At 38.0% G+C, this 24,388-nt stretch overlaps 2 protein-coding genes across 3 annotated transcripts; both read right to left on the reverse strand.

Moving 5' to 3' along the window:
• Positions 1 to 387: 387 nt before the first annotated feature.
• Positions 388 to 7,204, reverse strand: LOC122303229 (F-box/LRR-repeat protein At3g48880). Of its 2 annotated transcripts, XM_043114894.1 has the most exons (4): positions 6,909 to 7,204; positions 6,489 to 6,567; positions 1,747 to 2,155; positions 388 to 1,288 (listed from the first exon to the last, which is right to left on the reverse strand). In XM_043114894.1, exons 3-4 carry the CDS (start codon positions 2,103 to 2,105, stop codon positions 730 to 732), a joined length of 918 nt encoding a protein of 305 aa, XP_042970828.1. In that variant the 5' UTR covers positions 2,106 to 2,155; positions 6,489 to 6,567; positions 6,909 to 7,204; the 3' UTR covers positions 388 to 729. The 2 variants fall into 2 exon arrangements, with proteins under 2 accessions (XP_042970828.1, XP_042970827.1); XM_043114893.1 differs by lacking the exon at positions 6,489 to 6,567 and having other exon boundaries at positions 6,909 to 7,203.
• Positions 7,205 to 8,819: 1,615 nt separating this feature from the next.
• LOC122303228 (DNA mismatch repair protein MSH3) lies at positions 8,820 to 23,771 on the reverse strand. Its single transcript, XM_043114892.1, has 13 exons — positions 22,651 to 23,771; positions 21,905 to 22,105; positions 21,374 to 21,538; positions 18,352 to 18,450; positions 18,009 to 18,260; positions 17,578 to 17,832; positions 17,305 to 17,436; positions 13,346 to 13,606; positions 12,862 to 12,933; positions 11,408 to 11,557; positions 10,416 to 10,889; positions 9,708 to 10,024; positions 8,820 to 9,336 (listed from the first exon to the last, which is right to left on the reverse strand). Exons 1-13 carry the CDS (start codon positions 23,608 to 23,610, stop codon positions 9,318 to 9,320), a joined length of 3,357 nt encoding a protein of 1,118 aa, XP_042970826.1. The 5' UTR covers positions 23,611 to 23,771; the 3' UTR covers positions 8,820 to 9,317.
• Positions 23,772 to 24,388: the final 617 nt, after the last annotated feature.

Genomic DNA, 24,388 nt, shown 5'->3' on the forward strand with positions numbered 1-24,388 from the left:
CCCCTCCCACAATAATCTCATATAAACGACAACTACATGATACTCAGAAAAAGGGCGCTCTCAGCACAGTCCAAGCATATCTATATGCAGAATATATACGTATATATATATATATGTGTGTGTTTGTTTGTGTGTATACATGTATAACCAACTTTGCTTTCTCATACTACCCTTACAGGCCTTACCTATATTATATTCGATCTCTCACAATCTGCAACAATCACGAAAAGTTTGAAGGGACCGATCCATTCGTTATGAATCTTCTTTGATATAATTCAAAATATGAGGTCATGATTGGCATATGTAAACAAAAATGCTGTGCTGTAAAAACAAACAAGCAAATGCAGAACATCATTGCCATCTTGAATCCTTCCAGAGACAACAAAGTCAGTAATTCGCCACTTCTTCGTAATTGCTCGGTGTGGGTGACCAAAATTGAGAATCACATTCTAAGACGAACTCAACATATATATACATTGATAAAGCATAACTATGTAACCCCTCTCCCAAAACAAGCAGATTGTGTATCAAAACCCCAAAACCAACCTCCCACCCCCCTAATCTACTGACCTGGAGCTTTAATAACACAAGACCACAATGACAGCTTTAATTTGCATTTATTCAGGGACATTTTATTCTGTTTCCAGCATAAAAGCATTACAATCACTGAAGGAGAGGGTCATACACTACCCTTGAGAATTCGTGGAACTAAGATTCTGCAAGCTCTAATCAAAGAGCAAGAGAGCTCACCTCATCTGCTTTCCAAAGCCCTTCCTCATACTTGTACCACCTCATGAGTCCCTCGTCATTTTTCGTTCGCTGGCACATAATGCATGAATCTTTCATGCATGTTAAAAATTCACGTAACTGAGAAGCCCTTCTGCGGATAGATTCATCAATTTCTCTAACAACTCTTTTAGATGCAGGTGATGGAAGGACTTCTATCAGAAGGCAATGCGATATGTTAAGCACCTCTAGGTGTTGCAAACCATCCAAAATTATTATCAGAGCATCTTTATATACAACTGAGCATCGGAGACTTAGGACCTTCAATTTTGGAAGATATGCAGCTAGTGTAGAAGCAAATAAAACATCAAAAGGGCCCATAATCTTCAGTTTATTAAAGTTCTTGCAGTTCTTGGAAATTTCCTCCATGAGGTACAGGGGATTTGCTATCTTAGGCATTGTCAGGGATTCAAGATCTTTCCATGTGCCAATGGCCTTGCATATTCCAGTTTTTTTTATTCTGTTCCAAGCCGGCAGAACAAGTCGTCTGAGCCTTGGGCACCTGCAATGAAGGTAGTGGTTAGTTCTCAATTCAACGCCAGTTATTGATATAAACATATGAAAACATTTTATAATATGTAGCCACAACGCAACTGTCACTATACAGTTCAATATTCCATCCATCATGACAATAAGAAGAAGCATGGTCGGCAAATCAGACATCCCCCCCCCCCCCCCCCCCCCAAAAAAAAAAAAAACCCCACCCAAAAAACGAAAAAAAATGTTCAAGTATTCTTCCTATTTGTAGGTCACTTAAGGCATGCAGGAAGAGCTCGTGTGGCTACAGCAGGATTTGAAAAGGAATTGATTGTGATTTTGAACCTGTTCTTTCAATGACTCCTCTTAACTAAGGCATGATGTATAATGGAATCAATTCATTTCATCAAACATGCCTTTTTAAAGAAACCTTGAGGAGGGTTAAATATTCCGATTCGAAAACACCAATATTAATGGAATTACCTTTCAGCAGTGTAAGTCAACTGATCATCGCTCACGTATAGGTTGAAATGGAAAATCAAGGTTGTTATGTTTCCCTTACTGAGACTCAATGAAATCTTCAACAGACGAGTTAGTGTCTTATCAGAACGGCTATCAACATAAACATATGGATCTAATAGGATTATTATGAAATTGGATTTCAACATTGACAAATCAAGTGTTTTCCAAAGCTGAGGATCGCAGCAAGCCATACGCCATGCACTGCAGACATGAGCAATGCCTGAAGTTAGCTCAAAGATGTTGAAGGACTGGAAAATCTTCACCAAAACATCAGTGTCCAGGTCCTCCCATCTCCTTGCAATAGAGCAACCGTCTTCCATTTCAGCAGCTTCTCAAAATTCTTTTATGGATTTTTAACGTGTCCAAGTTTCTACATGAAAACAAGTATATGGAGTCAATATAAAGTGTAAAATTCTTAGAATTATAATAATTGTACATAAAGATAATTCATTCATGATACAATTAAAGAGAGAAGAAAAAGCCAAGTAGATAATGACAGGCATTGTGAGCATCAGTTTGTTTTCATAACTTCAATTGGCAAACAAATCCCAAATTCCATTGAAAAGCCAAACCAGCTGATGCAGAGTAGGCAACACAGATAACTTTTTGTGGGTGGAAAAATGGCCACAAAGAAGATTGCAATAAACATCTAGCCTAGAAATAGACTAGAATTGTTTGTTCTACAGTTTGCAGTGCAGAATATAAAAAATCAAATATCACTTAAGGGAATATTATACTTTACACACTAAATATCTTTTGCAGTATGGCCATAATCTATCAAAGTGTCACATCACCCACAAAATACCACTTCTTTTGCAATTTGCCTCCCTCTTTTGAGATTTAGCAGTTGAGATCATACAAAATCATCTATTTTTAACTCATCTAAACAGCCTGATTTTAGAAAGGAAGTAAATTGCATTTATGTTTCAAATTAAGGTCATGATAAATTTGATAATTTACTGGTCATATCACAAAAGGAATGACAGTTTGGTAGGGTAAAGTGTGATTTTCCCATAAATTAATCATATATTTGGCTGACTACCAGTATGAAGTAATACTATAAGATACAAACAAAACAAAAACTGTGACTTATCCTTTTTTTTTTTTTTTTTTTTTTTTTATAAGTAAGAGAATAATATTATTAATCAGAAAAAAAGTACAGCCCGTGTATACAGGAAGTATACATAACACCTAGGGACGTTCTATATGTGATGAATTAAAGACAGGAACTCATGAACATTGTCCCCGTTTAGTACAATAGCTGAAAACCAAAGCAATAAAGTGTGTAGGAAAAAGTTCTTCAACTCTGCCACAGAGCGTTCCTTGTCTTCAAAGCAGCGCACATTTCTTTCCAACCAAATACACCACATGATACACAATGGGATCATCTTCCACACCGCTGCCACTTGATGACATCCTTGCATCTTCCTCCAACACCCCAACAACTCTACCACTTTTGAGGGCATAACCCACGCAACATCAATCCTTTGGAAAATCTCATCCCACAATTCCCTTGTAACCTCACAATGTAGTAGGAGATGATCAACAGATTCTCCGTTCTTTTTACACAAATAACACCAATCCATCACTATACATCCCCTCTTTCTCAGGTTATCTGTGGTCAAGATCTTTCCAAGGGCTGCATTCCATACAAAAAAGGCTACTTTAGAGGGCACATAAGCCTTCCAAATGCTCTTCCAAGGAAAGGAAGAGTGGTCTTGTGATGATAAGAGATTATAGTACGCCTTTACTGTTAATTTCTTCTGATTACTAGCCTTCCACTTCAAGCGGTCACACTGTGCCATAGTAGTCCCCATGGAGTATATTAAGCTAAGGAAATCTGAAACCATAGGTAATTCGCAATCATGGAAGTCCCTGATGAAAAGAACATTCCACTGTTGAGCACCCTGAAAAAATAATCGCAAATCTGCCACTGAAGCCTCCCTATTATCAGCAATACGGAACAGAGTTGGATAAACTCTTTCCAATGCCTGGTCTCCACACCACACATCCCGCCAGAAGCTGATGCGAGTACCATCTCCAACTACAAAGCGAACATGTCTCTCAAAACAAGACCACCCACTCCTTATAAATTTCCATAAACCCACGCCATGCCCCCCTCTCACTCCGTGACTTATCTAGAACAACATCGCCAATTTTGGTAGGTCTTACAGGACAACAATGGCAATTTTGGTAGGTCAAGGCAAAGATTTCACTCACGAGTTGTTAGTTACATATTACCGATCATATAGGAGATCAACAAAATTCAAACAGCTGTTCACAAAAGAGAGCCAAAAAAATATGCAGCCAATGACAGTATATATCACATCAACATTCATATGAAAATGCGTAGAAGGAGAAATGAAATTAGTAAAAATATCAAAGTTTCTAATTTCTTTCTGCTCCGGCAGGAATTTTTCGTCCCGGAACAGTAACCGGTACAGTGTAATGGGTTGTTATGTTTTAGAGCAAATTCCGGCCGTTCCGGACTGTTCTAGTCCATTCAGACCGGATTCCAACGTTTCGGCAGAACATCTATTTTAGTCCAGAATACGTGCACATTAAAGTTCAATGATCAATCACACACTCATGCACGCATAGAGAGTGAGCGTCTCCCTCTCCCCCATGCTCTCTCTCTCTCTCTCTCTCTCTCTCTCTCTCTCTCTCTCTCTCTCAAGTTTTCAACCATTTCTTTCTTTGTGCTTCTTCTTCTTACTCTTCATTCATTCCCTCACACACAAGCCCTAGTATTACCCTTCGAACTCAACAGCCATGACTTCATCTTTTGGATCTGCAAACTCAACCATGACCACCCGAAGATTCAGTTTTTGACCTTTCGCGGCCTCAGGTCCTCCAACTCTCTTTCTTTGTTCCGACACCAGCACTTCATTTCTTTTGAAAGCTCTTTTTTTAGTCTTTTTCTGGTTTGGATTTGAAGTTTGATTCCGTTATCTGAGCTAGCTCTGTTTGGATTGCTAGATGTCAGAAAAAAAGAGATAAGACTTACTCTATTGCATCTCTGGTAGGATGAGTGAATAGAGGAGCTAAATGCTTAAGAAATGAGGCCCAGGCCCCACTTTAGGTGATCTGGTTTAAAGTTTCTTCTCATTTCTGTATGTTTATGTCCGTTGATACTGGTTTGGAATGTAAGGAAGATCTTGTTCCTAGTCAGACTATGAAAATTTTTCTTTGAGACCCAAATAGCCCCCAAAGTTTTTTCTACCAGTTCTATTTTTAATTATTATTTTTCTTGGTGTCTGAAGGGGTTAATGTTTATATGCTTTCTCATGTTAACATTTATTACTAAAATAAACTAAGTACGGTTTTAAGACTACGTTATTTTAGAATATAATTATATATATAATTTATCGACTATCTCGAAAGGGTACACCGAAACGTACCGATACCAAAATATTTTGTTCCAATAGCTGAACCGGAACAAAATTCAAACCTTTGAAAAATATAAATGATACTACACACCTCTTACATAATCAGGTTTCAACATCAACAGACAACTAAATATAAATGATACTATGCACCTCTTACATAATCAGGTTTCAACATCAACAGACAACTAATCACTCATTCTTTTCATTAAATAAACACTTGCGTTGTATCAAATCTCTGAGTCTAATCAACAATCTTTATTGAAAAATTATGCGCAAGTAGGATTCATAAAGCACCTAATAGCTCTAGCTCAAATGCCAACCCCGCCCCCCCAAAAAAACCAATTCCCCTCAATAATGGGATGGAGGCTGAGGTTGTCTCAAAGAAAATGCAAAATAATAGGAATAGTAGCTAGGATCTATGCTATCTGTGAGATGTAAGGCCATAAATTAACGAGAGAGGTTGCTATACAAAGATGAAGGGATACAGAATGAAGAAGTATAACCTATAGAATAGCTTAAGTCTTTTAAATGATAAAATAATAATGCTAGAACCTAGTCAAGCCCACTTAACATGTATTTGCCTCAGTAGAGCCAATTAGCTGCCCCTCTTAGTAATGGGATGGGAGGTGGTGTTGTGTATTAAAAAGAGTGAGAACTTGGGAAGAGGTTGATTGCCTTTGACAGCAGTTTTCAAGCTTGAAATTTGGGGACAAGGACACGCAGTTCCTATTCAGGAGGTGAATGATAGGCTCCAATGCATAAGATGACCAAAGAGTGTGGTGACCAAATTCGTGCAAAGACATGAGAAAACTTGTGAAGTGGAGCAGTTGTGAATGACTGGGCAATGGAGAATTACACGGTACATGTAATATGAGGTGGCTAAAAAATATGCAGTTATGGATAGGTAGTGTATTTTATACTATGTCTGCAGGGACTAATTATTATATAGTCGAAGGACACGTACTTCCATCATATCACAATATGTCATATCATTAAAAATTAGTACTCATGTAAACAATTTTAAAGGCATAGCATTTTATGATAGGTCGAGAGTCCGACACCATCTATACTTCAGGAGTACGTAATAATTTTCTGTTTTAAAGGTGATAGTTTTTTAAGCAAGTTACATGATGCTAATGTAGTGTTGTGTAACTGATTGTAACTGCATCCAGCTGTGGCAGTAGTCAATCAGGCTGTGTTTCCACCAAAATAATGCAAGTTTTGTTTGGAATGTTTGTATGAGGTTACTCCCACCCGCAGTGGAGATTGGACGGTAAAGAGTTATTTCAGTTATTAGCATGCTGAGATTGTTACCTATGATACTGCACACACACATAAACAGAGATGAAGAAATGATCTTTGCGAGTCGCATGTCTCATAATAGTTTTCGTAGCTGCCAAGAACCCAAGAATTAAATCAACCGACAAAGAAAATTATTAATAATCAAGCATAAGCAAGATCTTGAAGTTGTACATCTAAATTGGACAATTGAACTTAATTGGACAATTCAACTTCGTGACAACTGAAAACTCCAAAAATTCCTAAAAGAAACCACAAATATAAGTTTTCAATCCCAAAACACTTCTGGGTCTCAAATTATCCAATCAGATCTTCCTATCCTGATCCAACATCCACCCTCTACATAAGACCACTCATACACACGTCCACGCAAACATATATATAAAGCATAAACCCGTATTTGAAGAAGCGAAAAGTTAAGAGACAGAGACGGACCTTCATTCAAAAATTGTATGTTGCACTTCTCGATCAGATGCGTGTTCTGGGCTTCGGACTGGTTTGGATTTGGAAGTCAATGAGATATTTTTATTTTTTGTTTTCTTCGTTGCCAAGAAACGGAAAGAGAGATGCGGATTCTTAGCCGATAATTTTACTAAAACAGCCCTGGCAGTTTAAGACGAACTCCCTCGAGAACCGGTCTGCTTGACTATTGACATGCCAGTGACGGCGAGTTAACCTGATAGCTGAGACTCTAGAAAGGGCAGTTCTACGGAGACACCACCAAAGTGCCTTTTTTTTTTTTGTTTTTTTTTCCTTCCTCTTAAATATTAAGAAAAATATTTCTTAACAGTTAAGGGAAAAAAAATTAAATCATTACTTAACAGTTAAGGGAAAAAAAGTTAAGGGAAAAAAAATAAAAAAATTAAATCATTTCTTTACAGTTAAGACAAAAAAAACTAAAAAAATAAAAAGCACCGAGTACAGATGCTTCGGTAGAACATCGGTCTACCTAGCATTTTTCCTCTAGAAATCCTAAGATTAGTGAGTAGATTCCTCTGCGAGTATTCATGGGATTTCCCAATTTTAAAGGATTTATTTTTTAAAAGAATTTGGTATAATTTGAATTTAATCGTAAAAAAATGAGTTAAAAAAATGTAAAAGCTGCACTTAAAAAAAAATAAATAAATAAATATAAAGTTTATATAAAAAATTAATTTTTAATAAAAGACATTCATTTTTTTAAAAGAGTGCACGGCTAATATAATTTCCCTTTACTTTTACTTCGGAAATTTTCATTCTTCGAACTTAAAAAAAGTGATCCGACCACTGCCATTTTATCTAATTTTAAACAGTATTATCTAATTGTTATCCATTGCCATTTTATTGTTAAATGGTATTGAAATTCGAGAGAAATAATAAAATATAAGATGTTCAATGAACAGATATTTTCTTATATTTTGTTGAACTGAAATCCCAAGTCTACAGTGCGTAAATTAGCAGAGACCATGAAATGTTTTTTGCATCGGAGAAAATATAAAGTGTGGCATACAAGAAGATTGGTCACTTTTATGTGGTTTAAAAATTAATAAAACATTTTTCAATTATATACAGTAAATGACAATTATCGAGCTTATCAAAATCGTTTTGACTTTTAAGGATGAACTAATTTCTCTATGAGAACAGCAAGAAAAGAAACAATGGGAAGGAAACACATGAAGCCTGGACAAGATAGAAGAATTACTTATAGTCAAGGGAAACACTTGGCTTTCAGTTTTAGCCAGGACATTGAGCTTGTTATGAGTTGAAATATCTACGAACGAGTTTTCTCACGGATAAGATCATTAATAACAATATCTAGAGAAGGAGTCAGAGTTCGATTAAACAGTTGACCACAGATCGGCTTAAAGTCATCTTGTAGGGCAATGCAAAACTGATAGAGACGATATTGATCACAACGAATAACATACATGTCAACATTAGTGGGTCAGAGAGATCAATATGATTTCAAATATGACAAAGACAATCAAAGAAGTCATTGATGGATTGACCAAGCTCCTGTATGAGCTAATACAACTCAACCATAAGTTGGTGCTCTCTAGATCCACCCATAAGGAGTAGTAGCAAAACATCTGGTTAACATAGTCCAAGCAAATAGAGCATCATCATAGCTACCAAATAGGTTGGAGATAGTCAGAATGGGGGTGTTGTGCATCCAAGTAAGGATCTGGTGATTATGGCTATCCTATTTGAGAAGGCACTGTTAAAATTGTTCTGTTTGCTCATCTCCTTTTTGCACTGGCTTGGTCCAATCATCCGTGCAATAGAACCAAAGTTCACAACATTTAAGAAAACAGCAAAAAGACTGAGACCACACTAAATAGTTTTTACCATCTAATATCACAAGAATAGGACGAAGAATCTAATTTTTTTGAGCCATTATGAGATCATATATGCAAAAATAGACAAACCAAGCTATTCATCACTCTCCCTTTCAGGGGGAATGAACTTGTTTACATATGCTACAACCTTTTTTTTCCCGTCCCAAAAAGAAAATGAGAGAAATGAAGAAGGAATTCCCCTTTTTGTCTGTTGCATATACTAATTTACATTTAAGTTTCGCCAATTACATTTTTGGGTTACACGGGAGTCTTGTGATATTTACAACAAATGATAACTCACATGGATTTAAAATAGAAATGAGACTACATTTTACCAAGAAAATGAGAGAGAGGACAGAGAGAGGCAACAAAAATGGAGTAGAATGATGCATCCCATCTCTAAAGACAATTTTCACACAAAACGATTACCTACAAAATTGAAGAATTTCACGTGAACTCTGCCTCAATTGCTATACTGTTAAGCTCTCCTTGCCGTAGAATGAGACATGCCATCTCAAAAACACTTTCAGGAATGGCCTTGTACTCTGAAAAATAATTAAAAATGGATATATCAGAGCAAGTCCATAATGCAATTTCATATAATCCACTGTGGCCAACTGCAAGTGCACAAACTTGCTAGCCACACTTGGAAAACAAAATTGATAAGGTGCATCCTATATGATGCCAGTCCCCAGTACCCTTCTCCCCACCCTGACTGCAAAATGGAATGGGTTGAATTGCCGCATGAAAATTAATTCTACAGAAGCAACACCAACCAAGACACCGAAAAATTCATAGTCCACTAAAAAAATGTTTCTCCGAGGATAAAAACTAGAGGAGAGAGAGAGAGAGAGAGAGAGAGAGAGAGAGAGAGAGAGAGAGAGAGAGAAGTAAAATCAATCCAATTCATCCTAACCTGCTTACTAAATCCTTTGCAATTCTTCTAGCATTTAAAAGCTGGATGCTTCTTGCAACTTCATCATCAGATACTGCAGCTTTCAGGCTAAAAAAGAATCCCTTGTATGCAACATTGACGTCTTCTAAATCCCATGTCCCTCCTGGACCGAAGCACTCTGGAGTTTCCAACATTTTCTTTTGTGTTTGTGGTTCATCATCAATAAGGAGTTTCTCAAGGAGATGCTTTTTTTCCAATCTACTTCCTGCCCTGTTGTTTACCAGTGCTTCTAACCTGGAACCCATGATAATGGCTCGACTAATACATGTTGAAGGTAGCTGCAGAAGGTAGGAGTTGCAAATAACAAAAGTAATAGTCAAAATATCTAATAAATGTGAAGCTTCGGTGACAACACACCAATATAACAGCACCTGCAAAAGAGGCTCATCCTCCTAGAGTAAAAACAGAATATCTACTTACCCAAGATATTAATTTCCCTTCCCAACTTTTTAAATTCCCCCTTTTCCCACTTCTCCCTTCCCTCTTTTTTTTTTAAATTTCCGCTAAAACCAAAATTTAAGGTAAGCTTGTCATTTGCCATGTATATGTGATTTACTCTTTTTCGGTAGAAATCCACTTCATAAAGATTATCACAAAGAGGCAAATTTATAATATGAATCACAGCACATAACTGCAAGGAGAGAGGGAGAGACAGGAGATTCAAGTTACCTGTGCAAGCTGTGCGACCTTAAAACCAAAACTACTCTCTGAAACGCCAGTCACAAGCTTATAGAGGTAAGTCACATCTTCATGATCAGATTTTGAATTTTCTATATCCATGTCTTTATGTGAAGTCAAATATGAAACATGGTATGCCCCCACAGAGCCAGGAAATTCATTTCTAATATCCGCAATTTTAGGGTAGTGGGTGACAAAGAGAACCATGCACCTTTTCTGCTCTAGCAGATAATGCAATGTAGCATAAGCAATAGCTACACCATCATGTGTGCTTGTGCCTCTCCCAAGTTCATCAATGATAACCAAAGAACGTGCTGTGCAATTGTGGAGTATATTTGAAGCCTCACTTAACTCTTCTAGAAAGGTGCTTCTCCCTTGTTGGATACTGTCAGAAGCACCCATTCGGGTGTAGATACCATCTAGCACATGGAGTTTTGCTGATGATGCTGGTACAAAGGAACCAACCTAAAGAACCATAGAAAATTCCAATAAAGCAAATTCTGTAAGAGATCCAACTTGTCAAACAAAAACCGTAAGAGGGAAATTTTGGACACTACAAAAGGTATTCAACAATGAGCACCAGCTGAAGAGAAACGTACTAGATCCCATCACAGATTATAATGCAAATAAATACTAAGATGAACAAAAAAAGCAAAACGAAGAACTCTGGTTAATATTCAAAAACCCTAATCAATTGCATTTTTCCCAGGATGAATACTGGGTCTTCTTACTAACGATGAAGTTTATATCATGTAAGGCATATAGCACGACTCCAACAATCCAAAAGCTACAATGAAACTTGTGCCTGAAGAGAAATTTTTTACATAAAAGTGTAACTCCATAGACAGGATGGAGAAAACAAGAAGACCAGCCAATTTTTAAAGAATGAAACCGATTTGAAAATGTTGCGCATGGTTCCCTATTGATACAGTTAATGCCCTAGATCATAAACAATAGAGAGTAGTTGGGAGATTTGAATTTACCTGAGCCATGATGGCAATGAGAGCAACTTGGCGAATGTAGCAACTCTTTCCACCCATGTTGGGTCCAGTAACAATCTGACAATACTCACTGTCTGCATTCAAATTTGTGTCATTTGGAACAAAATTGTCTTGTAACATGGTTTCCAAAACCTGGTCAAAAGTGGTAAGCAGTAAACAGGAGGCCATGACTAACAGGAAAATGGCCTTTCCTTAACAAATCAGTATTACAAACTCACGCTTGTATCATGTCATCTTCTTTGTTGCAATGTAATAAACATTATTGATGAAATATGATTTATCCAACAACTTGAACAAATTAAAGTGTGTCAGCTATACTCGATGAAAGAAAGTGAATTTCTTAAAGTATTTACTCAAGGTTACAAGCTATGTCAACATAAACTACAAACTAGAACCACCAGCATAATCCATCCTCGGGCCCCACTGGGCCCACTCCACTCCTTTCTCCCCAAATGACAGATCAGCATGCCAGTTCAGCTTGTGACCCAGAGGGTGTAGGCAGAAACTAGGAAACCACTTCTCCAACAAAGAATAGGTCACAGTGTCTCTACCAGCCTAGAGCCTAGAGCCTAGAGAGAGAGAAAGAGAGAGTCTGGACTTGTTAAGAACAATGTAGAAATTGTAACATGGCTTTCCAGAACGTCAACTTGACCCTATCAACTTATATGGAAGAGTCACCGTGCTCTGCCCCCTTCAGGAGCTGCTTTCCCTTAGGAAAAAACGATAACTATGGCTAGTACCATCAAATTTTCTTTTAAGCTTAAATACACAAGCACTAATCTCTATGCTAGGAAGAAAAACATGATCTATGTAATACAGCATCCCTAATACTACTTATAAACTAGTTGTGCACCCACACAATGCACCAGAAAAATTGTTATACTTCTATTCTTTCTATAACCTGTTTGTGGAGTTGCATGGCATTTTTCAATTACTAATTGTAATAAATTGAATGGAAAAAGGATGAAGTGTTGTTGAAGAAAGAAAATGAAGTATTCTAAACCTAAGAATAGGGATTACAAAATATAGATCATATATTTGAACTCTTAACTCATCTATTAGTGTTTCAACTCTAACTCATCTATAACATATATAATTTTCACAATAAGAATTTTGCTTTTTTTTTTTCTGAGCCATGTCATGCATTCTTTTGTTAACTAACCATAAATTTAGTCATAAATGATATAGAACTAAACTCCACACAAAAACATTACAGTTGCACCCAATAATAGCCAAAGCCCTGAGATTAGATAGGAAGAGCCTCTCAGCAAACAAATTGAAATAGGTTTCTGAATTCATAAGAGTATGTAGTTCAAGGACTAAATACCTTGATTGAAAAGCAACACATTGACAGTTACATAATAACGTCAGTTAAGATAGACTCAATAAGATCCCTTGCTGAGGCAAAAAAAATTTAATAAATTTTGAACACATACCGGATGACGACCAGAAGAGATGTGTACTTGAACAGGTTCATCTTCATAGACAAAAACTGGACGAACATAATTCTGCAGCAGATTAATTAAGTGGAAAATATAACATCAAGTTAAAGTTGCAGATATAGCAGAAATTTTACTCTTGCCCCAAATTAATTTTCACCTGGACAAAAGCACAAATTCTAAGAAAGTAACACTAAATGCTTTTGCCAATGGCCCTTGGGCCAATTGGTACCTCCACTGACCCCAAGTATGGGACCTTGTGAGACATCAGGGGATCGCAGTCCCCCAGTTTACTAGGGAAAAAAGAACAGCAACTGCTTATTGTGGGAGGACATCATAGTAAATGTAATAAATGGAAAACAGTTACTGTGGAAAGTGCAAAACTTATTTTTCAACATTGTACAGTAGACTATACTTCTGGAACTTCCCAAAAGGGATACGAGTAGTATTATTAGGGTCAGAAGGGGTAATTAACTCTCACCTTATTTCTGGAAAGAATGGCAAGGGAATGCAGACAATCCAAAGTAGCCAGCGCTTGAACAGCAGCTTGAAAATCAGCATAATATTTACCAAATTCCCTTAGAAAGCTATCCCAAGCAGCTCGGCAGGCAACAGTCAGCTTCTCATTTGCCAACAATAACTGGTCTAAAGCAGTCAACACTTCCAGTGGGTGATAGCGTATTGTTTTTTTGGTACTATTTACCTTAACCCAATTCAAGGGTACCTTCACATCTAAGGGCAACTGCAACAAAGCTATTCTAAGTTAGGTATACAAATGAACATTGCAGATACAATTGGAATAATAATAATTGGGATATCCTATTCTTACTTATCATAAAAATATATATATACATATTATATGAATATCAAAATATATTTTTTGAGGAAAATAACCAAAAGTAAGGTCACGCCTGTCATTGAAACTGAAAGACAAAGCGAACATGGTCAATAACACTGAATAGCCAAACAAATAAACACACCAACACCACCAACCAAAAGAGAACTATTTTTTTTTTTTATACCTAAAAATATTTTATATATCAAAAGGAGTAACCAAGTACACTGAACGTATACAAGAAAACACCTAGCCCATAATAAAGCTCCCCTAATGACCCAAAAACAACCCATAATACTAATCCCAAATTTACCCAAAAATTACACTGAACCTCAACCCCTTGTTTCCCATATAACTAATACCCAAAACGCCCCTTGTTCCCCCGTCTTCACATTGCCCTCCCTTTAGACTTCCCGTCTTCACTTGAACGCCCCTTGTTTACTCATTATTAGGTTAAACAACAACAGAAACATAGACCTTCAGTTAATTGAACCTTACCAACTGCCCCTCCCCTCACCCACTTCAAAAAGAAAAAGAAATGGAAAAAACAGGTCTGTATGGAAAATACACTAAAAATGCCACCATATTAGAACACATAAATACCTAGTCATTTACCAGAATCTATCATGGAGACAGCAACTCAAACACTTGATTTCAAAGACAGCACTGTAAAATATTTGGAGAAAAGGAATTGAAGGCAAGGGTGTCGGCGGATATTAATAAATTTATGCTTATGGAAGAAATTTCTTGGAGGCAAAAATCCAGGATTTTATGGCTTAAGGAATGAGACAAATGCACGAAATTCTTTCATAGAATGGCTAATTCTCATCACAGAAATAATGCCATAGAAGTCCTCCATGTTGACGATAATGTGATTTGTGATAAGGAGGAGATAGAAGAGCACATTGTGAATTTTTACGAGAAACTTTTTCGGGAAGATTTCTCTTGGAGGCCCAAGTTAGAGGGGCTGGTTTTTTACTCCATTGATAATCAAACTGCAATTTGGTTGGAGAGGCCTTTTGAGGAAGATGAGGTTCTAGATGTGGTTAGGGGCATGTCTAAGGATAAAGCTCCGGGTCCCGATGGTTTTTCCATGGCATTTTTCCAAGCTTGTTGGGATATTGTGAAGGATGACGTTATGAAAGTTTTTGAAGAATTTTACTCCTTCAGCAAATTTGAAAAGAGTTTTAATACTACTTTTTTAGCTCTTATCCCTAAGAAGGCAGGTGCTGTTGAAATAAGGGATTTTCGACCAATCAGCTTGGTTAACGGGGTTTATAAGATCCTCTCTAAGGTGTTAGCCAACCGCCTCAGTATGGTTATGGATAAAATTATTACAAAGCCTCAAAATGTGTTTGTGAAGGGAAGACAAATTCTGGATTCGGTACTTATTGCTCATGAGTGTTTGGAAAGCAGAATAAGGACGGGTCAATCTGGAATCTTAGTTAAATTAGACATGGAAAAGGCTTTTGACCATGTCAATTGGGATTTTCTTCTTTATTTGCTTAAGAGATTTGGTTTTGGGGAGAAATGGTGCTCTTGGATAAGACATTGTATTTCAACGACCAAGTTTTCTATTTTATTCACCTGTCCGGCTGGTTTTTTCAGTAGTTCTTGTGGCTTAAGGCAAGGAGATCCCTTGTCTCCTTTTCTCTTTGTCCTAGTCATGGACGCATTGAGTCGTATGATTGAATTGGCAATTGATGGAGGTTTCATGTCGGGCTTTAAGGTGGGAGATGTTGCTAGGGGCTGCATCACCGTTTCTCATCTCCTCTTCGCAAACGACACTTTTCTTTTCAGTGATGCTAACCAGGATCATCTTCGAGCCTTAAGAGCTTTATTGTTATGTTATGAAGCTGTTTCTGGACTTAGAATAAATCTAAATAAGTCTGAAATCGTTCCAGTGGGTTCAGCCAGCAATATATATGATTTGGCTAATATTATGGGCTGCAAAGTTTCTTCTCTACCTATGAAATACCTTTGATTACCTTTGGGGCCTCCTCATAATTCTGTATCTATTTGGGATGGGCTGATTGAGAAGATTGAAAGGAGACTAGCTGGCTGGAAAAAGATCTATTTATCCAAAGGGGGTAGAGTTACATTAATTAAAAGCACCTTGTCTAATTTACCTACTTATTTCCTCTCTCTTTTTCCTATTCGAATGAGGGTGGTAAAACTGATTGAGAGGATTTTTCGAAATTTCTTATGGGATGGTATTGGGGAGGAAAGAAAACTTCACTTGGTGAATTGGAAAAAGGTTTGTACTCCGGTGACTTGTGCAGGTTTGGGTGTGCGGAATTTGAAACTTTTTAATAAAGCTCTTCTTGGGAAGTGGCTTTGGAGATATAACAATGAGAATACTGCTTTGTGGAAACAGATTGTTGATGCTAAATATGGAAGGATTTGGGGGAACTGGTGTACTAATGAAATAAAAGGGGTGTTTGGGGTGCGTCTATGGAAGTCTATTCGAATGGGATGGGGGGACTTTGTCAGAAACACTAATCTCAAAGTGGGGACGGGATCTAACATCTCTTTTTGGCATGATGTTTGGTGTGGTGATTTAGCTCTTAAATTAGCATTTCCTCGCCTTTTCAGGATTGCTACATGTAAAGGGGCTGCTGTGGCGGATTCTTGCTTGTTTTCTAATAACATGCTAAACTGGAATGTGGAATTCTCTAGATACTTACAGGACTGGGAAGTGAGTGAAGCTGCTGATTTCTATGCTACCCTTTATGCTTCTAAGATTGATCAGACCAGGGATGATATGTTGCAGTGGACTCATGATTCTAAAAGCAGATTTTCTGTGAAATCCTATTACAAGGTCTTAACTAGTCTTGGTAATATAACATTCCCCTGGAAATGTATTTGGAAAGCTAAAGTGCCCAGTAAAGTTGAATTTTTTGGCTGGTTGATGTCGCTTGATAAAGTTTTAACTACCGATAATTTGAGGAAAAGGGGCTTTTATGTGATGGACTGGTGCACCATGTGTAAAAATGATGGTGAATCTGTCAACCATTTGTTTCTTCATTGTGAAATGGCAACGGTTTTGTGGAATGAGTTATTTGTCGAGGTAGGTATCGATTGGGTAATGCCTTTTCATGTGGTGGATTTTTTGGCTTGCTGGCAAGGAGCAGCTGGAAGTGGACAAAGTACAGAGGAGTGGAGAATGATCCCCCTGTGCTTATTCTGGTGTCTATGGCTTGAGAGAAATGGGAGGTGTTTTGAAGATCGTGAATGCACAAGGATGGAATTTAGGGACTTTTTCTTCAACACTTTAAACTTTTGGGTGAATAATCTTTTGAGGGATATCAACATTTGTAATGCTTTTCCTTAGTACTGTTTCTGCTTTAGATTGTACTTAGGTTTATTCTCTTGTATACTACCTGTGTACTTGGGCTATGCCTATTTACTATGAATAAAATCTCTATTATCTATCAAAAAAAAAAAAAAAGTATTTGGAGAAAAAGAAAATTGCACTTGAAGTACAAAGTAACTACGATGCAACAAGACAGGTGGAATCTTGAATTTTAAAAAAATGTTTACAACTTGCACAGAAATCTCAAATAACCAAGAAAAAAGTCCATCTGAATCTCAAACTCAACTACCTCTATTAAATGTGTTGTTCCAGACACATTCATGAATTCCAATTTGCGCATTCCAAGCTGCTTGCGATACACATCAATCAGAGAATCCAATTTCTCCTGTGCCATATGAACCTCTTTTTGGGCTCTAGAAACCTATGGATAATGAATCATACCAAGACGGCTCAGAAAGCATAGTTAAAAAAGGCAAGATAAACACACACATACACAAAGAAGGCCGGGTGGGAGGGGGACCAGCCACTTTCAGCGGATGAAACCCTTATACATAATACAAACCTCAGGAAATTGACCATTAGAAGTGCTAATTAAATTTTTTAGATCTCTTTGATCAGCTGCTTCTTTGTTAAGGGTAGACAACAATTTCACAGCACTGCCAATTACAATGGATGATGAAGCAGTCAAAATCAACTTTTTCAACAGCTTGGAGTACACAGTATTGGCTCGCATATTTTTGACAGTATCCTCTTCTTCAAGGTGAATTTTCTGAAGTTGTTTTCCAGCACATAGAATAGCTTGGATAACTGCAATGAACTGTAGCATCCAATCATCTAAAAACTGTCAGCATGCCACACAATGTAATAAATACACTTCCAAGGCATAAAAATTAGTAGCATTGACTAGAAAGGCAACATATGAATGACATATATAAATATAGCAATACACATTAGCAGGACAATTAGCAGGACAAAGAATGAGTCATTCATCACCTCAGACGGGGTGGCAGTCCGGTGGAAGACTCTTGTTATACCGCGTTGAATATCGGGTGACCTCCCCAACATCGTCAAAACTGAAGAAAGTATATAAGTAAACTCAGGTTGTACAACTGTGGTATCAGAATTTTCCCCATCTAGCCCTTGAATATTTTGTGAAGCCCTAGAAGACCCCATCGATTCTGCAATCTCAGAAACAGCATCGAGACGAGCAGAAATCATGTTTCTATCACATAAAGGGTGCGCTACCTGTGTCATGCAAGGGAACTAATCAAATACTGGAGAAAGAAAGAGATAAAATTGCAAGAAAAATCCATCAAAATCCACATCCACCACATACCCAGTGCCTAAGAAGTCTTGACCCATATATAGTAAGAGTATGATTCATGAACTGCAGCAAGGAGCCAGACTCGGACCCATCGGTGCTGTTCTTCAAAACCTAAAGAGAATGGACATATTATTTGTTTTTAATCAGGAAAATGGACACAGTAATTTAGTCTTATTGAAATGGAAAATTACTAATAAGGAAATATATTTTTTTTAATAAGTAAACGATTATGTTGATATGAATAGGCATAGCCCAAGTACACAAGATGGTATACAAAATGTAACACCTATTTAGGAAGAGGAAATAGAAACTAGAAATTCATGAAAATTGAGGCCACAAAAATCTACAGCTGGGGCCCATAGAAAGAGAGTGCTGAAAAAAAATAATCTAAGTTCTTCTCATGAATGCTCCTTGTCTTCAAATGTCCAGTCATTTTGCTCCTTCCATAGGCACCACAGAATACATATTGGAACCATTTTCCACACCGCTGAGATTTGTGGGAGACCTCATAGATTGGTCCAACTGGTCATGAGCTCAATCACTGTGGCAGGCATCACCCAAGTAAGATCTAAACTGCTGAACACTTCATTCCATAACATTCTAGCGACCTCACAATGCAACAGCTAGTGATCCACAGTTTCACCACTTTTCCTACATATGCAACACCACTCTACTATGATTATCCTTCGTTTCCGTAAGTTGTCCAATGTCAAGATCTTACCCAATGTTGCTGCCCATACAAAAAATGGTGCTTTGAGAGGCGCCTTATTTCACCAAATCCTTCTCCATGGGAACTCAGTGTTATGTGGTTGTGTGAGTCGTATGAAAAGAACGGACTGAGAATATACCTTTACAGGTGGGTATCCACCACATCGTGTCAACGCCTTGTGTTCTCAGTATCATGGTGTATAGAAGACCAAAAAATTCCTCAATGCTGCCAACTTCCCAATCTTGGGCTGCCTTGGTGAAATTCACGTTCCATCGAACTAGGTCCCTAGAGAACTCCATACAATCAGCCAATGATGCATCTATCTCACATGCAATTCTAAAAACTGAAGGGAAAGAATCCTGTAGTGCATGATCTCCACACCACCGGTCAATCCAAAATTTTATTCTAGAACCATTACCCATTACCAGCCAAGTGTGCCTAGCAAAAATCCCCCACCCTCCTCTAATGTGTTTCCAAATTCCTTCACCCTCCCCTAATGTGTTTCCAAATTCCTATTCCATAAGCCCCGTGAACTTCTCTAGTGCACCCCCCCCCCCCCAAAAACCAAAAAACATACCTCCATATTTAAGTTCAATCACCGACTTCCATAAGGCTTCCAATTCCATGTTGTATCTCCACATCCACTTCCCAAGTAAGACTCGACTGAAAATCTTCAACTTTCTAATACCCAACCCACCGGAGGAGACTAGAGAGCATACCTTATCCCACTTGACTAGATGAAACTTGAATTTGTCAACTAACCCACTCCACAGAAAATCACAATAAAGTTTCTTGATGCGGTTCATCACACTTATTGGGATTGGGAATACAGATAAAAAGTATTTTGGAAAATTAGAAATAGTACTTTTGATTAGAATGATCCTACCACCTTTCAAAAGATACAATTTTTTCCAACCTGTCAATCTGCGTTCAATCTTCTCAATCGCTATATCCCAAATCAATATAGACTTTGCAGCAGCCCCCAAGGGAAGACCAAGATAATTCATGGGAAGAGAAGAAACCTTACATCCAAGAGTATTAGCCAACTGCCAGATATTGCGAACATTACCCACTAGCACCAACTCTGATTTATCAAAATTCACTTTCAATCCTGATGCCGCTTAAAAACAAAGTAATAATGCCTTCGAATTTGGTTTTGTTCTGCCTCACAAAAGATCAGTGTATCATCTACAAACAATAAGTGAAATATATTAATGGAGCTCCTAGTAGGATTACCAACTGAGAAGCCATCAATAAATCCACTATTCAACAAGGAGAAAATCATTTTGCTAAGTGCCTCCATAACAATGACAAATAGGAGTGGGGGCAAAGAATCTCCTTGTCTTAGACCTCAGGAGCTATTAAAGAAGCCACTTGGGCTGCCATTCACCAAGACTGAAAACCTCGCCGTTGAGATACACCATCTAATTCACGAGCACCATTTCTCCCCAAACCCATACCTCACAAGCAAATAGAGTAGTAACTCCCAATTAACATGATCATACGTCTTCTCTATATCTAATTTGCATAGGATCCCCGACTGTCCAGATTTTAGTCTACTGTCTATACATTCATTGGCAATGAGAACTGAGTCCAGAATTTGTCTACCCTTCACACATGCATTTTGGGGTTTTGTAATAATCCTCTCCAGGGCCTCCCCTAGGCGATTTGCGAGCACCTTCGATATGATCTTATACACCCCATTCACGAGACTAATGAGCTAGTAATCTTTCACCTCCAATGCCCCAATCTCCTTGGGAATTAGTGTGATAAATGAGGCATTAAGGCTTTCTCAAACTTCCCAACCGAAAAGAATTCAAGGAAAACTTATTAAATCTTCCCTCACCACATCCCAACATGTTTAAAAAAATAATAAGGAAATATCAAATTAAAAGAAGCTGTTCAAGTCTCCAAGCAACCCATTGTATATATTATATAATATTCTTCAGGAGTACTCACAAATTCCTGATGATATTTGTACAGGAAGTTCCTTATTCTTCCAGCTAGGTCTAAGTTACAAACGTTTAAGCCATCCTACATTGGAAAGATAACACCGGATTCCTGCTGCCAGCCCACCCATGTGGGCTATGAAAGTGATAATGGATGACAATCAAGTTATAAAAACGCCAATTATGTTGGTTCAGCATCAGAGTCAATGAGCCTGATTCTAACTCCTGAAGTTGAGATGATTCACCACTGGCCCTCATCCTAAGATTAATCATTTTGAAAGTCCCTTGGTGGAAGAGGAGCCAGACATGATGCTGGCTCAGCACAAGATACTAGTGTTATTAGAAACCCTTCAGCATAACAAAAATAGGCAATTACCTCCAATTGTTGAAGTGCATTGGCTGAGAAGGTCATCTCCATTTTGCTTGAGAAGGGCCTAAATGAAGCTCCCAGGCACAAGATTCTCTCAAAACCAAATTGCTTTAGATGCCGAATGGTTAAGGCCAGTGCTTGGACAGTCAAATCTGGCATGCTCATAATCCCCTTCAAAACCAAAATAGTAAAGTGAAAAAGAATGATAAATGATTAAAAATAAAAATGCAAGAGAGAGATAAGTACAGAACTAAAAAATTCAGCAAGTTAGCATCCGATTACAAACAATAACCTTAATTAGGCAGAAATAAAGATTTAATCATAATTTTTAGTAAAAGAGGATGAAATTTAGAAAATTTTGCAGCAATTATACCACTCATAATTTAACTAACTCGATGAGGATAAAGTAATCAGGACCTCACTCAACTATTACAGGATCTGCTGAAAGAGCAGTTATCTCTAAAAGAGTGTAAGGAATACCAAAGGTTCCATATAGTTTGTTCCGGCAAGGAAAAAAAATACGAAAAGATACAATACCTCAATTGTCAGGCGATGGTTTCCCTGCTCAGTGAACTTCGTGCTTTGTTTTGCATGATATGGATGATCTACTAAAGTATCTTCACCCGTGTTCTCGTATAAAGACATCACTTCAGCAAGCGCACCTCCATCTATGAAGCATTCTCCTGAGGCATGCTCCACACGAACATTTGAAGAGGGTCCAGCATAAGCAAGTAACAGCTAATTACAATAAGTCCCATTATATTAGGCAAGTCCAACTTAGAGCCCAGGAAAATCACACATCAAAAGATAAATAAGCCTATATTAGAGCGTAATTTGAAGAATTTCAAATCTTAGGTTTTTTTATCATCTTAGGAATGGTTTGATTATATATCTAAAAAAATTTATTTGTATCATCTCCATCTTTGAATTATCCCCAATTCTCCAATAAATAGAATTAGTATATGATGCAAATTCAATTTAAGAATAACAAAGATGTAAGACCCAAAGTTCTTTATCTCATCCTCTCTATTTTTTCTCTTTTCCCTTTCAATTGTTATTGCATTTTAAATTCTATCACCTACTAATTAACAAAATGACAGTCACCTTATCTATAGATTTAAAAAAAAAATGACGTAAACTCAAAATAGAAACCGACAAGAGGAGTGAAGCCCCCAACTAACATCAGCACAAATTTAGCACCTTATATTTCTCAGACATGAGAAGATAAAAAAAAGTCATTTTTTCCATTGCGTAAAACTTTATCATCGTAACCACGAAGCTACCTTCTCCGTTTGCTGAGAGAGAGGCTTCCCAAGAAGCAACTCTGCAGGTGACAAGCTTAAAACCACAGCCTCAAGCGCACACCTCATAAAATTGTCGTTGAACTCCGCATAAACAACTTCTCCCGTAGATATCTCCACCGCAACCATCCCGATTGTCACATCAAACCCACTCTCCACTCCACACTCGAAATTCTTTTCTAGCACACCCTTCTCCACCACACAAACCAAATAATTACTCTCTCCCCCCCATCCCTCCTCCCCTCCCCCCATATCCTCGGCTGCCTCTAGCGTCGCCTTAGTGTACAATGCCGATAATCCCCGGCAAAAGGGGCCCAGCCGGTTCTCCCCGTGCGCCTTAATTGCCGCGGTCTCGGTCTGCTTCACCACACCAACCTTATACCCAGCACTCACAAGCCTCCTCACATGGACATTTAATCGAAAAGTAGGCACGCTCGCCGTCATAAAGTTATGATCCAAATGGGCATATATCCCCAACTCCCTTGCTGCAATTTCGGCATCCTCGCCAAAAAACCGGTACTTGTAACCAACTTCCACCATCAAAAGAACATCAGGGTATTTATTTTTAAGGTCCACGACTTGTAGTTCTAAGGGGGTATATTTGGTCGGGTTTGGTTTCGGGTTTTGAGACGACGGTTCTGAACATGTTGTGGAAGGTTCTAGTAGTCGGTGGAGGAATTTTTCGTGGAGGGAGGGGTTCGGGAGAGGGGGGATGGCATTGTGGGTGTGGGGGGAGAGTTTGGGGAGCTTTGAGGGTTTGGAATTTGAGGAGGAGAGTCGAGAGGTAAGGCGGCGTTTGGAGGGAGAGAAAGTGACTGTGGCTGAGATTTTTGGAGGTGGGGTTGAAGAAGAAGACGAAAAAGAAGGAGGAGAAGGGCTCGATGGGATTTTGGGTTTGGAAGCGAAGAAGCGGGATATCACTTGCTGTTTTTGCTTGCCCATCGTAACAGGTGATGGCGGTGGTGGAAGTGAGAGCAAATTTAGTATGGAACTGGGAGGGTTTGTTGATTTGGCGCGCTTTTATCTGGACTCCTCGAACTATAGATTGTCGTCTTCTATCCCTTCGTTTCTCCTTTTTACTTATCCCCTTTTCTTTCCCGAGAAGTGCTGCACAGCAGTCCCACGTCCAATACATCATTATAAAATAATAGAAAATAAAATAATAAATTTACTTTTTTTAATAATATAAAAAAATATGAGACTGCTGCGTAGATTTATTCTTTCTTTCCCTTCTCGACATATCGAAACTAGACGGTTCATTCGGATGGGCTTTTCCGGCCCGATTCAAAATCCAAATAATTGGATTCCGATTGCGGTTTCGATCCGAAATAAATCCGGGCTAGTAACTGCTTAAAGAAACCTAGGTACACCTGGTTCGAGTTCCGAATTCGTAACCGAAGAATTTTATTTTTTTAAAAAAATTCAGTAACAAAACAGTGTCGTTTTATGAAAATTAGTCAAACGGGCCGAAACCCTTGTCTCACGAATCACTCCTTTCTTCAAATCTCTCTCTCTCTATCTGTGTTGAGCTTTTGTAACTGTTGGATTATTGTATATCTCAGCTTGTGTTTGAAGAGTGCTGGTTGCAAGTAATTTTGATCTTAGCTAGTTTGGTTTTTTCTCAACTGGTAGATGTTGGGTTGGGTTTGGTTTTTCTCGACTGGTAGATATCTTTCGGGAATTATTCTATCTCCGAACGTTACCATTGTGTTAAGGGCTG

This window comes from Carya illinoinensis, chromosome 3 (assembly GCF_018687715.1).
Source record: "Carya illinoinensis cultivar Pawnee chromosome 3, C.illinoinensisPawnee_v1, whole genome shotgun sequence".
NCBI lineage: Eukaryota > Viridiplantae > Streptophyta > Magnoliopsida > Fagales > Juglandaceae > Carya > Carya illinoinensis.